This window comes from Laccaria bicolor, genomic scaffold, assembly GCF_000143565.1.
Source record: "Laccaria bicolor S238N-H82 LACBIscaffold_45 genomic scaffold, whole genome shotgun sequence".
NCBI classification, from domain to species: domain Eukaryota; kingdom Fungi; phylum Basidiomycota; class Agaricomycetes; order Agaricales; family Hydnangiaceae; genus Laccaria; species Laccaria bicolor.
In genome coordinates, this window is record NW_001889916.1 from 160,640 (window position 1) to 175,683 (window position 15,044).

The 15,044-nt window shown below is 49.0% G+C and overlaps 4 protein-coding genes across 4 annotated transcripts; 3 read left to right on the forward strand and 1 right to left on the reverse strand.

The window, feature by feature from the left end:
* Positions 1 to 356: 356 nt before the first annotated feature.
* On the forward strand, positions 357 to 2,337 carry LACBIDRAFT_332866 (uncharacterized protein; the record flags this gene model as incomplete). The annotated part of the gene is made up of 7 exons (XM_001887412.1): positions 357 to 702; positions 772 to 802; positions 951 to 1,032; positions 1,572 to 1,614; positions 1,718 to 1,854; positions 1,967 to 2,243; positions 2,309 to 2,337. 7 exons carry the CDS (start codon positions 357 to 359, stop codon positions 2,335 to 2,337), a joined length of 945 nt encoding a protein of 314 aa, XP_001887447.1.
* A 299-nt stretch (positions 2,338 to 2,636) lies between these two features.
* LACBIDRAFT_332867 (uncharacterized protein) lies at positions 2,637 to 4,247 on the forward strand (the record flags this gene model as incomplete). Its single annotated transcript, XM_001887413.1, has 1 exon — positions 2,637 to 4,247. The coding sequence occupies one exon, from the start codon at positions 2,637 to 2,639 to the stop codon at positions 4,245 to 4,247; it is 1,611 nt and encodes a 536-aa protein (XP_001887448.1).
* A 3,253-nt stretch (positions 4,248 to 7,500) lies between these two features.
* Positions 7,501 to 9,523, reverse strand: LACBIDRAFT_332869 (uncharacterized protein; the record flags this gene model as incomplete). Its single annotated transcript, XM_001887458.1, has 13 exons — positions 7,501 to 7,655; positions 7,685 to 7,763; positions 7,872 to 7,919; positions 8,104 to 8,141; positions 8,233 to 8,267; positions 8,340 to 8,402; positions 8,621 to 8,642; positions 8,671 to 8,720; positions 8,849 to 8,919; positions 9,033 to 9,101; positions 9,201 to 9,270; positions 9,322 to 9,325; positions 9,499 to 9,523. 13 exons carry the CDS (start codon positions 9,521 to 9,523, stop codon positions 7,501 to 7,503), a joined length of 729 nt encoding a protein of 242 aa, XP_001887493.1.
* Positions 9,524 to 9,871: 348 nt separating this feature from the next.
* Positions 9,872 to 10,701, forward strand: LACBIDRAFT_332870 (uncharacterized protein; the record flags this gene model as incomplete). The annotated part of the gene is made up of 2 exons (XM_001887414.1): positions 9,872 to 10,472; positions 10,658 to 10,701. 2 exons carry the CDS (start codon positions 9,872 to 9,874, stop codon positions 10,699 to 10,701), a joined length of 645 nt encoding a protein of 214 aa, XP_001887449.1.
* Between the last annotated feature and the right edge of the window lie 4,343 nt (positions 10,702 to 15,044).

The window sequence follows — 15,044 nt, forward strand, 5'->3', positions numbered from 1 at the left end:
ATCACTGGAATGATCCATTCCTGCAGGAATCCTGCAGGAATAGGTGGGGCACTGTAAAGTACTGGTCTGTACTCCAAATGCACCTGTTTGCTGTGTAGGGCTAAAAACCTATGGTATTGTAGTAGTGGCCTCTATCCTACCCCTGCTGAACTGCTGCCCTGCAAACCAAAGCTGCAGTCATATGGTGGTGGGCGGCTGGCAAACCCCAAAGGCCAGGCCAAAAAGGGTAGTGTATATAACTGCCTCACCCTCCGAACTGTCAGTCCATTTTCTGATCATAGCCCTTAGGAGACGCAATATTAGACCCGTGCAAACCAGGTTCATATTCATATATTTTAAAGCACCAACCCACACCCATGCCCAAGATTCTCTTCTCAGTAACCATATGCCAACCACCTCCTACTATGGTCCGTGCATCCCTAGATGCTGCTACACTTCTTGAGGAGCTTGAAAGGTCCTCTACTCTCTCCTTCGTCTGTGAGCCTCCCCAAGAGTCCTCTTCGTCACTTGATGGCACTCGCCCGTCTAGCCAGATACACTCCAGCCCCAGCACCCATGCCTCAGGAGACATATATGTGTCTGGCCCATTCTATTCTAGCCAATACCTGCCTGGCATACCAAATGCATTCTTTGTGCGCCTCCGGATTGAGGATGATTATACTGGGGTGCCTAAAGTCCTGCACAACAAGACCCTGTTGTGGTGTGATAACCTACCTGATGCAGCTCATATTGTTGCTGGCACCTGGATTGAGACTGGCTGTGTGTACCCAGTCAGTGATGGAATGTATTGGGAGGTTGTAAGGTGTGTGAGTGTTAGGCATGGGCAGGGCATTGTGGAGGTCGCCACCTTTTATGACTGTGCTGGTGCAAAGTGGAAGGAGAGAGTCTGGGAACATGCCTCCTTTCTGGTCTCCTTCCCAGCCGAAGTGGTAGACATGGTGGTCGCAAAGCTCCCATGGCAACGGGTGTTATGGAATATCTTTGCCTCCTGCCTCCAAAGCTCCTGATGCTACTGAGCTCTCTCATGAAATGGTATGTTGTACCTGTTCACCTGCCATAACATCCTCTTATTATTATTTTCACTGTGAAGGTCACTCCTCCAGCTGATTTCACCCTCTGAGCCTCCTGAATTTGTTTCGCTGAGGTCTACCTCTAATCCACTGTCCATACTACCCCCCCCTCACTTTGCCCCTGTTCCTCCAGCCAACTGTTGCTGCCACCTACATTCTTTTATGGCTACTGCCCCAGTACCCAGTCCACTTACCCCCAGCTCCAATATGCCAACTTAGTCATGTTGTCCATACCTGTTAACTCCAGTTGCCCACTCCCTTATCTCCTGATATACACACCATAAATTTATAACACACTGAGACTCATACACCCTGTGTTTTGCCCATTGTGTGTTAACTGCCTAAGAACTTTTCGAAAATATGTGGTATAAGTTCGACATGTCTGGCTGTCTGGGATGGCATAAACATCCTCTCCCAGACATTCACACCCTGTGCCAAAAGGCTTCTTGCCTGTGGCTCCAAATTACATCAGACATATCTGTATACTACTCGCTGGGCCAGACAGTCACCTACACCCTCCACAGGAACTGGGAAACACTACCAGGTGTGTAACCATTGCAGACTCTACAAGTATCCAGTCAAAGCCATGAGCCACAATGATTTATATATGACCATTAGACACAATTTGACATGAAATGCAAAACTAGGTCAAGCACAGCTGTGGAACACGACAACTGCAAACAGACGCAACAATGGTGTTGCCAAACATGCCGCCTCCTCCCAAACCTCATGTAGCTGGGCACTGGCAGTCATTTCAGGCCCTGCTGGCTCACCGAGCTTCTCCGTGTGCATAGGCCCTCTCCTGATCAGCTGCATCATCCGCCAACAAGTCCCTGCCCCCCCTACCTGCTGCCATAGTATGTGCCCCACTTTCCGTAGTACCCACAGCCATCTAGCGGAGCACTGGGCATCGCGCCAGGCACTCTGGTCTTGCCAAGCCCCTTTGTGCATACGGTGCTCCGCCTCACCGCCCACTCCCAGATGCTGTACAAATGCGCCCATCACACAACCCTCTCTCCAACCACATTGTCCCTGCTGCTAGCGACCCCTTAACGTGCGGCTTTCTTGGCTGCCAAAGCCCACTTGCCATGCCTGGAACCCCTGTTTGCTTGTATTTCGTGCAAAGCCCACATGCAGCATTAAGCCGTTGTCGTAATTCCTACCCCCCACAAGGTATGTCCCTTTGTAATCCCACACAAAAGTCAATATGTCCCACTGATACTCGTCACTGTGCCTAGGTTCACTCCTGACGTCCGGCAGTGGCTAATACATTTGTAACCTGGCATTGGGTCCACAATTTATCACCTGGCGCTCACACTAGAGCTGAAATGGCACCCCCACATGCTTGACCCGTCCACCAGCAGCATCCTCCCCTTCTGCAGCCGTGAATTACACCTATCACCACGGGCCCGCTCTGATACCTGTGCATTAGGACCGACATTAATGTGATGGTTACGGGAATGGCGATCACAAGCATCCACCTGACCATATAAGCCTACGTCAAGATCCTACTCGTCCCCACTCCCTTATTGACCTGCAAACCACCTCTGCACGCCTATTCCAACCATGCCCACCCCAACCCCTGCCTCTAACAATAAGTTCGCCGTCCTAACCGACAACATGGATTTAGATGAAGACGCCCAGGGTGTCTCTGCGTCTATCCATGCACCACCGACCTTTGCTGACATGGTGTCCGGTACCACAGCCGCTGCCCCCCTGGAGCACGCCCTACATGCTGCTCAGCCTGAACTGGACAATCAGGTTGGTTACACCCCCCAAACCTGGAAAACCCTACTGCATAACTTACAATTTAAAAAGTTGCGAAACATGCCTGCAGTAGATACCTACGTGGAGCCGAGCGTGGGCGACAAGCGGCCGTACGGGCTCGTTGGCGACCACCCGCCCATGGACATGCCCTCCAAGCACACCCCTTCAGTGACTGGGCACCCGGTTATGGCCCCAGCTTCCCCTGCCCCAACATCCACGCCACGAATGCGAGGGTCCCTTATGACCAGGTCTGCCACCGTCGTGCCCTTGTCAACCCCACCTTCTTCACCTGCAGCCGCCGGGACCCCACAGACAGACGCTGGCTCGGTGGCCGCCCAAGTCCACCTTACTCTTGACCTCGAAGAAGCTGTCATCCAAGGAATGCTCATCGATCCTGCTGTCCCTAACATTCACAACCATGTCAACCACGCCTACATTCCCCCTGACAATGCACGAGTGCTCCCCCCACCACATGGAGGCTTCCCTGCTGTTCAAGGCCTTGAGCAAGGCCTTCTATCCTTTGTTCACAAACAAACAATTGAACGTTGGATGACATGGGGCAGGGCTAGTGCCCTGGTATATATTGCAAATGACAGTTTCACCACCAACCTCTCCACACATGTCAACGCCATAGCCTCCTTCTTCAGTGCTGTCTTCCCAAGCTTCCCTGCCCCTACAATCGGCCCCCCTGAGCTGTTCAAAAAGAATGACGTTGCCTATAGACCAGTCTTCCCTTTCTTCATCAGTGGCACTGATGACCTAATTGACGCACTCAACTCCAGATCCTGCTGGCCAACTCCGTCTATCACTCTCTTTGTAACCTCCATGTTCCCTGAAGCTAGCAACTTTGCTATAGCTATCACCGGATTTCCCCTAGCATGCTCGGATGCCAGTGATGCAATAGTTGCAGAAGCCGTCCGTGAAGCTATCAGCAACAACGCTACTGCCACAACCTTCATTACCAACAATGCAGACAATCTCCTTGATGTCCACCCGGATGACTATGTCGATCACGTCCTGAACTCGATAGCTGTCCGTAGCTGCTCAGTGATGGAAGAGAATATCTCTGTTGTCATTTTCAACCTATACATTATGCCGCCAACTGAAGTACCCGACAGGCTGAAGACCTGGATTCTCAACCTAAAGGCACTCAAGTTTGCATGCTTCCAAGGTGCCGGATACTCTCGTAGGGCCTTCTACTGTGGTACCTGCAAAGGTCGCGACCACCCTGGCTCACTCTGCCCCTTCACCACCATCATTGGTTGGCCGGCTAGTCCTGCCTTCACAGATGAGGTCAATACAAACAGTACCCCTGCGAGTGCATCTGGAGGATCATGTGGAGGACACAATGGACGAGGAGCAAGGGGGAGTTTCTCTAATAGGGGGAGACATGGCCGTGGAGCCTTCTAGTATAAATGTGACCCATATACTCTAAGAACGTGGACTCTACTTGTGTGCTGCTGCTGTAAATAAATGTCCATGCACTTCCCTATGAATACATGTGTTCCCAGTCAATGTCTGGATGGCTGAGGTCTTTACCTTCCCCAGGTTATTCCATATGGAATCCATGTGGAATCCATGTTGGCTGAGGACCCAGCCATTTTCTTATTCCATAGACCTCATGGATTCCACATGGAATGACCATGGAATGGTCATGGAATGATTAATTCCATATGGACTCCAACACCACTCCATATGGATTCCATTGGATTCCACATGGAATGCAGGCATATCCACCTTGGATTCCATGGAGCAGTCCACATGGATTCCATGGATGACCATTATACCATTAGAATACAGTATTTATAGTGTCCTTACTATATTTAAGTAAAAATAGAAATTTTACATCTACAGGAATTGAACTCTTGACCTCGTCAATATTAGCGGTGCTCAAACCAACTGAGCCACAAAGGCATTATTATAGTGTAAAGTAAAGGTATGTACAGTTGAGTGCAAAAAGAATGAAGGTTGGTTCATTTTTCTGGTTCTTTCTAAGAATCTATTGTACCTCAAATGTATTTGTGTATTCTTTTACATCATGTAGTTGTGTTACACTTCCCTTGGTATGGACTAATTTCAGTGAAAGCTGGAGCCTTGAGAAGGTTTTTATTCTGGAGGCCATTTTTGGCATCTGAAAAAAAAAATATGCGCTAACTGGGGAGGTTGCCAGAACATACCTCTGGTCAACCTGAATGAGCCTATCAAAGAATTAGTTAAAAATACTGAGTGGTTATGCTTGTAGAGCCTCCAGAAAATGGTCATTTTGTGCTATTTTGATCATTTTTGGCCTGTTTTAGACAAAACAAGCCATTTTCCAAAGCCTCTACAGACCTAACTGCTCAGTATTTTTGACTGATTCTTTGATAGGCTCATTCAGGTTGACCAGAGGTATGTTCTGGCAACCTCCCCAGTTAGCGCATATTTTTTTTTTTTCAGATGCCAAAAATGGCCTCCAGAATAAAAACCTTTTCAAGGCTCCAGCTTTCACTGAAATTAGTCCATACCAAGGGAAGTGTAACACAACTACATGATGTAAAAGAATACACAAATACATTTGAGGTACAATAGATTCTTAGAAAGAACCAGAAAAATGAACCAACCTTCATTCTTTTTGCACTCAACTGTATATACTGCCTTTTGTCACATGGTGTCTCAAACGTGACACAACGTGTTGCCAATGCCACGTCGTTTCTTCCTTCCACCATCACCATCACCATCCACCCCACTGTCTCAAGCCACAACCGCCTGTGACATCGATATCAACAACAACAACAACGACCACACTGACGACGACGACCATGCTGACGATGCACGATGACACGCAACATTGTCAACAACGACCCTGCCATTACAAGAGCCACACAACGTGGCAACGCCACGTCACATGGATGGGAGGCGATGACAACAACGCAGAACGTCAATGGACGTTCCGCCTCAACTGCAGCCCAGTAAGTGGACTGGGTAACCCCTCCCAGTCCACCTTTTGACAACAACAAACCAGGTGCCACGTCGCAGTCAGCGACGTGGCAACCAAACGACGAACGGACACGACAACCAACGAGCCCGCCCACCCACAAACGACGCACACCGCCCCACACGACCCCCACTGCCCATGAGCGCCCACGAAAAGAAACAAGCGCCCAGACACGACACCGAACACCCACGACACGACAACCAACGAGCCCGCCCACCCATGAACGATGCACACCGCCCTGCACAACCCCCACCGCCCACAAACGACTCCGAAGGACCCCAAACACCCATGACACGACAACAGACGAGCCCGCCCACCTACAAACGACGTACACCCACCCAAACGAGCCGCAGCGCCCATGAACGCCCACGAGACGACTGCACATGAATGAAAATGAACGCCCAGCAGATGAAGACAACAACACGACCCCACTGGCCACGAATGCCCGCCCACAACAATGACTGCCCATGAGCGCCCATGACACGACAACAAACACCCATGCATGACAACAAACACCCATGCATGACAACAAACACCCATGAGTGCAATGCAAACGCCAACGCGAAGACAAACGAAACGGCAACCCACCCCCACAGATGCCAATACAGCCCACCACCCATGACCGACAACAACGCGCGCCCACGCACAGAGGATTCCGCTCGTGTCAATGGAAATGGGCAACGACAAGCCCAGGTGAGCTCCCCCTCCCTCCATCATTCCTCACCACCACCCTTCCATCATCCCCCCTCCCTCCCTCTGTTGCTCCCCCTCCCATTTCTCCCCCTCCCTCCATTGCTCCCCCTCCCATTGCTCCCCCCTCCATCCATTCCCACCTCACCCTTCACCACTCCCTCCCTTCACCACTCCCTCTCTCCTCCATCACTCCTCCCCCCTCCCTCCCCCCTCACTCTCTACTACATCCTCCCCCCTCCATCACTTCCCCCTGTCTTCCCCCCTCCCTTAAATATTGAGAATAGTAAAAATAAATTGTGTAGTCTATTTAATACATTTCAATTTTTCCTGCTCAACTTAGAATTATTTCATAAAGTCATTCCATGTGGATTCCAGATGGATTCCACCCTTAAAATGGTATAGAACATATAGAATAGAGTATGGAATCTATCAGCCATTCCATGGAATCCATCCCCCATTCCATGGAATCCATCTGGAATTTGTGCAGTCCACCCCCCATTCCATCCATTCCATATGGAATAACCCGGGGAGGGTAAAGTACTGGGCTTAAGCTGGAAGTGACCGTCGCCTCCACGATCCAGACTAGGGAGGTAGACTAGTATCTTTCAGCACAGTCCATCCAGTCAGAGTGCTGGGTTCAAATTAATCATGTCCTGGCCCAGTCCTTAGTTGGGGGACTCAGGTAACATCTACCAACTACCCCTCAAAACTCAAATCATTTCACTTCACCCTTGGTATACACAGATGGTTTACGGCTAAGCATCCCCCGAGTCCGAAGGGGTGCTGACCTGTCTGTCGGTCACACCCTTAATGAAGGCTCCCGGGATTACGGAGACAGACATCAAACTGTTACATCAGGGCAGGGACGGCTGGAGTTCACTACTGAGAGGGCAGATGATCAGACTCAAGATTGGAGGCCTAGAAGAGTTGACAATGAAGGACATCCTGATAACTCCCAGTCTTTGCAGAACATGGCAAGTCAGCTGCCACCCCCTCTCAACCAGGCGAGCTCTGGGGGAGTGGGGCATCATGCCAGGGATGCACAACACACGCAAAGTGTAGAGGCCAGACAGATGGCCCCAAGAGTGCCGCCAAATGCCATACAGGCAGTAACCACCCCTCAGCAGAGTGGTAGGCGCCTGGTGGCGGTGCTAAGAACTGCAGGCCAAGTGCAACACACTGAGAGACATGGCCCTCGGCCTCAGCGTGTGGTAACTCAAGGGAGCAAAACCTTGAGAGCCAATATTACTATAGCTTCCCTAAATATTAATGGTGGTGGGACAGTGCAAACAAGAGAAAAGTGGCAACATGTCAACCAAATGTTACGAAACAACAAAATTGGAATTCTTGCTGTGCAGGAAACCCACCTCAGGGAAGATACAATTGACAGCCTCCATGCACAATTTCACCAGTGTCTGCACATTATAAATAGTAGTGTGCCTGAGCATCCAAATGCGATGGGTGTAGCAATAGTGCTAAATAAAAGCTACATGGCTTGGAAAGAGGCAGTGGTGCATGTGCTAGTGCCTGGCAGGGCTATCCCGGTCTCAGTACCCTGGCATAAAGAGTCCATAATTAATGTCATGGCAATATACGCACCGAACTGTGAATCAGAAAATGCTGACTTCTGGAGATTGCTAAAAGAAAAGTGGCTTGCAAGTGAATACCCAAAGCCGGATGTCCTCCTTGGAGACTTCAACTGTGTTGAGGCTGACATAGATCACCTACCCCTGAAGCAGAATGCCCCCACAGCTGCTGGGGCCCTAGAAGAATTTAAGTCAGAGCTTAGGCTAATGGATGGGTGGAGACAGGAAAACCAAAATAAGATGGCTTACTCATGGTCTGATAGATTGGGTAGGAGGTCAAGAGTTGACTGAATATATGTCACTGAAGAAATCCTGACATGTAGTAGAGAATGGGTTATCAAAAAGACTGCTCTGTCCACAGACCACAATCTGGTGTCTGTGAACTTCTCAAACCCAGGAGCTCCCTACATTGGGCAAGGCCGTTGGTCAGTCCCACTCTTTCTCCTGCAAGACAGTAAGGTAATGAAGAGAATTAAAGAACTTGGTATGGAGCTTGTGGATAATATCGAAAGGTGCAGGCTTCAGCGTACAGAGGATAATAACCCACAGGTCCTTTATCAAAAATTCAAGAAAAACATACTGCAGTACATACATGAATATGCGAGGACAACCACCCCTATACTAGATAGGCTGATAAGTAAAAAGGAGAAAACACTGGCTACTATATTAAATGATGAAAACTTGAACCTAGTTGAGAAGCAGGTGTCAGCTGGCATTCTAGATGAAGAGATACAAAACCTGGAAAAGCAGAGGCATACCAAGGCACGTGACAGGACTGCAGCGAAATACTGCCTGGAAGCTGAAACCATGGGCAAAACATGGTGCAGGTCTGGAAAAGATCAAAAGCCACAAGACATCCTATACTCTCTGAAAGTACCACAGACTGAACCACCCTCCTATGAAAAACGGTCAGACAAGATGGCTGAAATAGCGAGGAATTACCATGAGAGCCTCCAAGAGGCAGTAGAGGTAGCTGACCAGCTGACCAGAGACATGGAGATTGATGAGGTACTCAGGAATGTTAATGTATCAATACCCGTTAGTGAAAAAATAAAGCTAACAGAGAAGCTGACAGTTGAAGAGAGGTAAGGAAGGCAATTAGAGACCTACCCAATGGGAAAGCCACTGGAATGGATGGAATACCCCATGAACTTTGGAAGAAGCTGGTGGAACAGCATGACTACAATGAAAAACAAGGACAACAAACCTTTGATATTATCAAGGTGCTCACAACTCTGTACAATGATGTTGAGGAACAAGGAATGGTTACTGGGACAAACTTCTCCAAGGGATGGATGTGCCCGATATACAAGAAAAGTGATCACAGTAAAATAGCCAACTACCACCCAATTACAGTCTTAAACACTGATTACAAGGTCTTCACAAGAGCCCTCACGACCAAACTTACCAACGCAGTACCAGGAATCATACATAAAGACCAAGCAGGTTTCATGAAAGGCAGAAGAATCGAGGATCAGACTGAACTAGTTAAGCTTATGATTAACATGTGTGAAGTGGAGGAAATAAATGGGGCAATAGTCTGCCTGGACCAGGAGAAAGCATATGATAAAATCTCGCATGACTTCCTTTTTCGGAGCCTAGAGAAATTTGGGCTCCCTCAACACTTTATCAACACAGTGTGCTCCTTATACTGCGATGTGCACACAGTCATCATCATTAATGGGGAAATAAGCTCCCCCTTCAAGATTACCTGTGGTGTCCGCCAAGGTGATCCTCTATCGTGCTTGCTTTTTAATATAGCAATTGAGTCCCTTGCCACAATGCTCCATGAGTCTGACCTCGAAGGTCTCCATATTAAAGGAGTTGTTGAGCGAAATATTGCAACCCTTTTCGCTGATGTCACAACAGTGTGCCTCTCTGAAAACGATAACTTCTCTGACCTGCAAAACATCCTGCAGAAATGGTGCTGTGCATCAGGGGCAAAATTTAATGTACAGAAAACTGAAATTATCCTGATGGGGTCCCATGAGTACAGACTAGGAGTGGTAGCCAATAGGAAGTTGAATGAGAACTACCCTACCATCCCCCCTCAAATCCACATAGCTAAGGATGGTGAACCGGTTAGGGTGCTGGGTGCCTTTGTTGGTAACAAGGTCGATCAAGTAAATGTGTGGGTGCCTATATTAGAGAAAACGGACAACACTCTAAGCCGCTGGGAAAGGACCTGCCCAACCCCAGATGGAAGGAGACTAATCATTGGGATGGTCATGGGAGGCTACACCCAATACCTGGCAAGGGTACAGGGCATGCCTGAGGAAGTAGAAGTTCTATTTACGAAGCGGATACGCAACTTTATGTCAGAAGGCAGAGCAGTCCCCATGGTTGGCCTGCCAATGCTCCACAGAAATCTCGAGGATGGAGGTAAGAAGGTACTGGACGTGACAGCACGGAACCAAGCTATTGAGCTGATGAAGGTAAAAAGCTACTTGAAAGTAGACCAGACACGCCCGAAATGGGCTTTTGTAGCAGATGTGCTCATCTCAGATAATATTACTGTAACAAGCCGAGTGCACAATGATCTGTCAAAGACAAATCTATTTCTACAGAGCTGGACAACGAACAGGACAAAGACTACGACCACCCTGCCTGAGAGCCTACGCAAAATGATTAGGATCGCCAACAAGTTCAGTGTGGCTTTCAACCTGATGGTACTTGATCCCATGCTTAAAAGGAAACTACCTGTATGGCACCACCTAGGCCTCGAAAGTGAACATGTTAGGAACAATGGAAGAAAGGAAGTCTGTCTATGGCATACCCATGAGATCACAAAAGTTGGAGACCTTGAACACTTCGTCTACAGGGACTGCCCAGGGGACCACCAGCCCATTGATTCATGTAAATGCGAGACATGCAGAATGGAGCGAATAGGTGGATGCACCAAGCCCCACAGGTGCCAGCACGCAGCACTAAAGCTTCTTGACAAGCTCCCACCCAAATGGGACCCCAGGCTCCAAGAATGTAATGCCCAAAATGCAGCTGAGGCTAACAGTGATAATGGTGACTTTTTTACCTTTAATACGAGTCTCACAACAAAGGGAACCCTTACCGAGGGGTTCTGAGTTTTCACAAATCTGAAAAAGGGTCTCAACACTGAGGTGGTACGTGACGACCCCCCCGGAGAGCTAAGCGTGATCACACAGCTTAACATAGAAGGCATCTGTGAAAGTAGTGGGAATGAGGATGCTCAAGCTGGAGCTGGAGGATGGTTCCCAGCAGATGACAGTCGCACCTTCTCTGTTAAACTACCACCCTCTATTTATACAACCCAAGCAGCAGAAATTGCCTCCCTGGTGATAGCGCTGGAGCGTACGGAGACGACTGAGGAACTTATAATAATGTGCAGCCCCAAAAGTACATTTGCAGGGCTCATAAAAAACCTACAGAAATGGGAGGACCGCAGATGGATTGGCGTCCAAAACAAAAAACTCCTAAAGAAGGTGGCCGCGGCACTACGTTCCCGAGGTGGGGAGACAAGCTTCCGTCACGTTGAGGAAGAGGAGGAGGCTAATAGAAAAGCCCTGAAATGTGCGAAGGATGGTGTAAGAGAGCCAAACGAAACCACCCTAGACTTGACCATACCTGAAAATTTTGATGTGGCAGGTGCAAAGCTAAGTGTAATGACACAGGCACTCCTCTGCAGAGGGATTATAGAACAGAGAATGAAGCCAGAAAGAAGAGGGACAATGATTAGGTTGGATATGACCAGACATGCCGTGAAGGATATTAGTGGCTTCCTCCCCACAGATCGTAAAATTTGGCTTTCCCTAAAGAGCCGGGATATTGCTAAAAACATAAGGGCTTACCTGTGGAAGTGTATGCATGACGCGCATCGATGTGGTGCCTAGTACGCACACTACTTGCTAGGAAGGGCATTTCCCTGCCTGCAGCCCCCACCCTCAGACAAATCCTTGGATGTGGGCTTGCGACCATCCAAAATTGAAAAGGTGATCCTCAAAAAGGACGCAGCAGATTATACACAATTGTCATCTCGGAGTCGGCATACCTCATCTGGAGGTTGAGGTGTGAGTGGAGGATCGAGAGAGAAGGGGATCAAGAGAAGCTACACACCAAGGCTGAAATCGAGGGCCCCTGGCTCGCAATGGTTAATATGCGACTCAAGTTCGATTGCTTGATGTCTGACAGGAAACGCTATGGCCGCAAAGCGATTGATCCCGAAATAGTCCGTAAGACGTGGGATGGTGTACTCTTTGACGAAAGAGGCCTCTCAGAAGATTGGGTCTTGGAAGCTGGGGTTTTAGTGGGTATGAGAGTGATGCGTCCTCCTGGACGTAACCAATAGTTTCGGCTATCACCGCTCTGAGTCCCACACTGCTCCAGAGTGAGCATGCGTAATGGCATTTCCTCAGGGTGGACCACGTCAATACCCTCCAACGGGGTGAAACTCCCTGTTCAACATGCTGGTGTACAAGGCTAACTCTGTTAATTGTTGTATACTATAAAGCTCCACCAAAAAAAAAAAAAAAAAAGACCATGCCACAGTAGCAGGAGTGAATGGCGCCCTTGAAGATGAAGTTGACGTCAAAGAATCCCAAGAACAACAATACCCATGACATGCACAATATACTCCTGCAATGACGAACATGCTCTGCATAAGCATCCGTCCTTCTGGTTCGCGTCCGCTGTCTGAGATTGGACCTGAGGAGCACAACGAAATGGTGAATCTCAATTCCGAGGGATTGTGTGTGCATTGTGTGGAGTAGAGGTTGTGTCTCAAGTCCAACCTTTTTGGATCTCAAACTTCCTCTCATGTCATTCGGGCCCATGGAAATCCCTCCTCCCTGGAAACCTAAAATCAAGCACAACACCTTCAGCCGCGCTCCACCCAGCATCGAACACATTGATTCTAACAGTGGATGAAGGACTTCGCGTGGCGATCATGCAGAAATGACAAGGCAGAGTTTATGTTGTCCGAGGCGTAGAAGTTTGAATGAGGGTAGGGATGAAGGGTTGATAGAATTTGAAGTGGGGGGAGAGGCAGCTGAGGTCGAAGATGAAGGATTCAAAGTTGAATGGGGGAGTGAGGCGGAAGGGAGACTTTGGAGGTTCCATCTGAAGGCTCTGCACCCAGGGACGCTGGTAAGGTCGGCCATGTAAGCTTGAACAGCAGGATTAGGATCTGAAGCTTGAAGGGGCAAGGGAGGGCAAAGGAGGGTCAAAGCCATGCAATTATGGTGGGTTTATGTGAGGGGTGTCAGATAGTGCTTCAACGAGTTCTGGTTTACACCGATGTACTGGTCGTGTACGAGCACTCGTGTGTGTTTCTAGAGTGGTGGCCTGTGAATAGGCCTTGAGCAGGACTTGATCATCATGCGCATCTGAGGATGGCCATTTTATATTGTAAGAAAGAAGCTCAAAATTCGAGAGACGTAAGTACCTTTGTGTCAAAGTTCTAAGTATGTTTGTACGAGGAGTGGATGATGAGGAACAAGTCACAAGTGCCATATTGTGCGTGATTGGGTCTGTCATCGAGATTTCGGTGAGGTTCAACTGCCTCTACTTCGGCACCATGCAGCTGTTCGAGGAGGTTCTCTACAGAACGATTGGGGTTATCATTGTCAACCACAGCTCTCAGGCTCCCTCAATCCAACCTCCATGCAAGCTCTCCAAGTAAGCCCACAACTGTGTCGTTCATCTCCACCATCCTAATCATAAGTATCAACCAGTCCAGCCTATTCGCCATGCGAGAGTACCTAAGCCCAGTGAGCCTTATTATCCGCGATCTGGGCATCATCTCACCGTCAAGCCCATCTATTAGGTTCTCAAAGAGAGCAAATTCAAAGAACATGGCCGTATTACACCCGGTACGTTTCACAATCGTCCATCACATTCCTTTTTGCTCACTGTGAAATGAACAACAGAGGAATTCGTTGCTGCAGGTGACTTTTTGGTGTACAAGTTTCCTATATGGACATGGTAAGCCCCTTCTTCCTCCATTCCTTCTTTCCTCCTCCTTTCTATGCGAAGATTGAGTGACTTGTGAACGGGGAAAAAGGAGACGCATCCAAATCCTCCCATCCAACAAACAATATCTAGTAACACGTGGCGTCCCCTGCCTCTGGCACGCCACACCTCCCTAGCCTACACAGACGCAGATGAGGATGCCGAGTGTCTCCTCTCCTTTCCTGATTCCTCTTCCCCCTCCACAGACGGCGACGAGTGGGTCGAGACGCACGTGGGTCGGCAGGCACATTGAATGGACTCTGCGACAAACGTGGGTGAGATTGCAGATATCCCTGATTTGGATGGGGATGGGCCCCATGAGGATGAGGAGAGGATTGTGAGGGGGTTGGGGGGCGTGTCATTGGGTGGGGGAGGGGGTGAGGGCTTTGGGCCGGAGACGCCTGATTTAGATGATATCCCTGATATGGAGGAGGATGATTTGGAGGAAGGGGATGATGAGGCTACGGCTACAGCTGCACCCAAGGCGTCCGCTATACCTGCTGCTGCTGGGGTGGTTGATGCAAGGTACATTGTTGTTTGGTTTGCTGGAATTTGAAGTGTGCTGATGATCTCTTTGTAGTGCCAATGTGGAAGTCGCAAAGGGAAATCTTCTTCAAGTCCGCACGTATGATGTAATGATCACATACGACAAGTATTACCAGACCCCACGAGTCTGGCTGATCGGCTACAACGAGGTTTGCCTTTCACCTTTCCCCCATCTTTTTAAATACATTAGCTGACCAAAACAACAGAATTGCACCCCACTAACCCCTTCCCAAATCTTCCAAGACATCTCAGCAGACCACGCCCAGAAAACAGTAACAATTGAACCCTTCATCCACTCTGCCTCTCTCCAAGCCGCCTCCGTGCATCCATGCAAACACGCCAGTGTCATGAAGAAAGTCATAGAACGGATGAACAACAGCATCGTCAAAGAACAGCTTGTGCAGTGCGGTAAACCCTCTTCTTCGT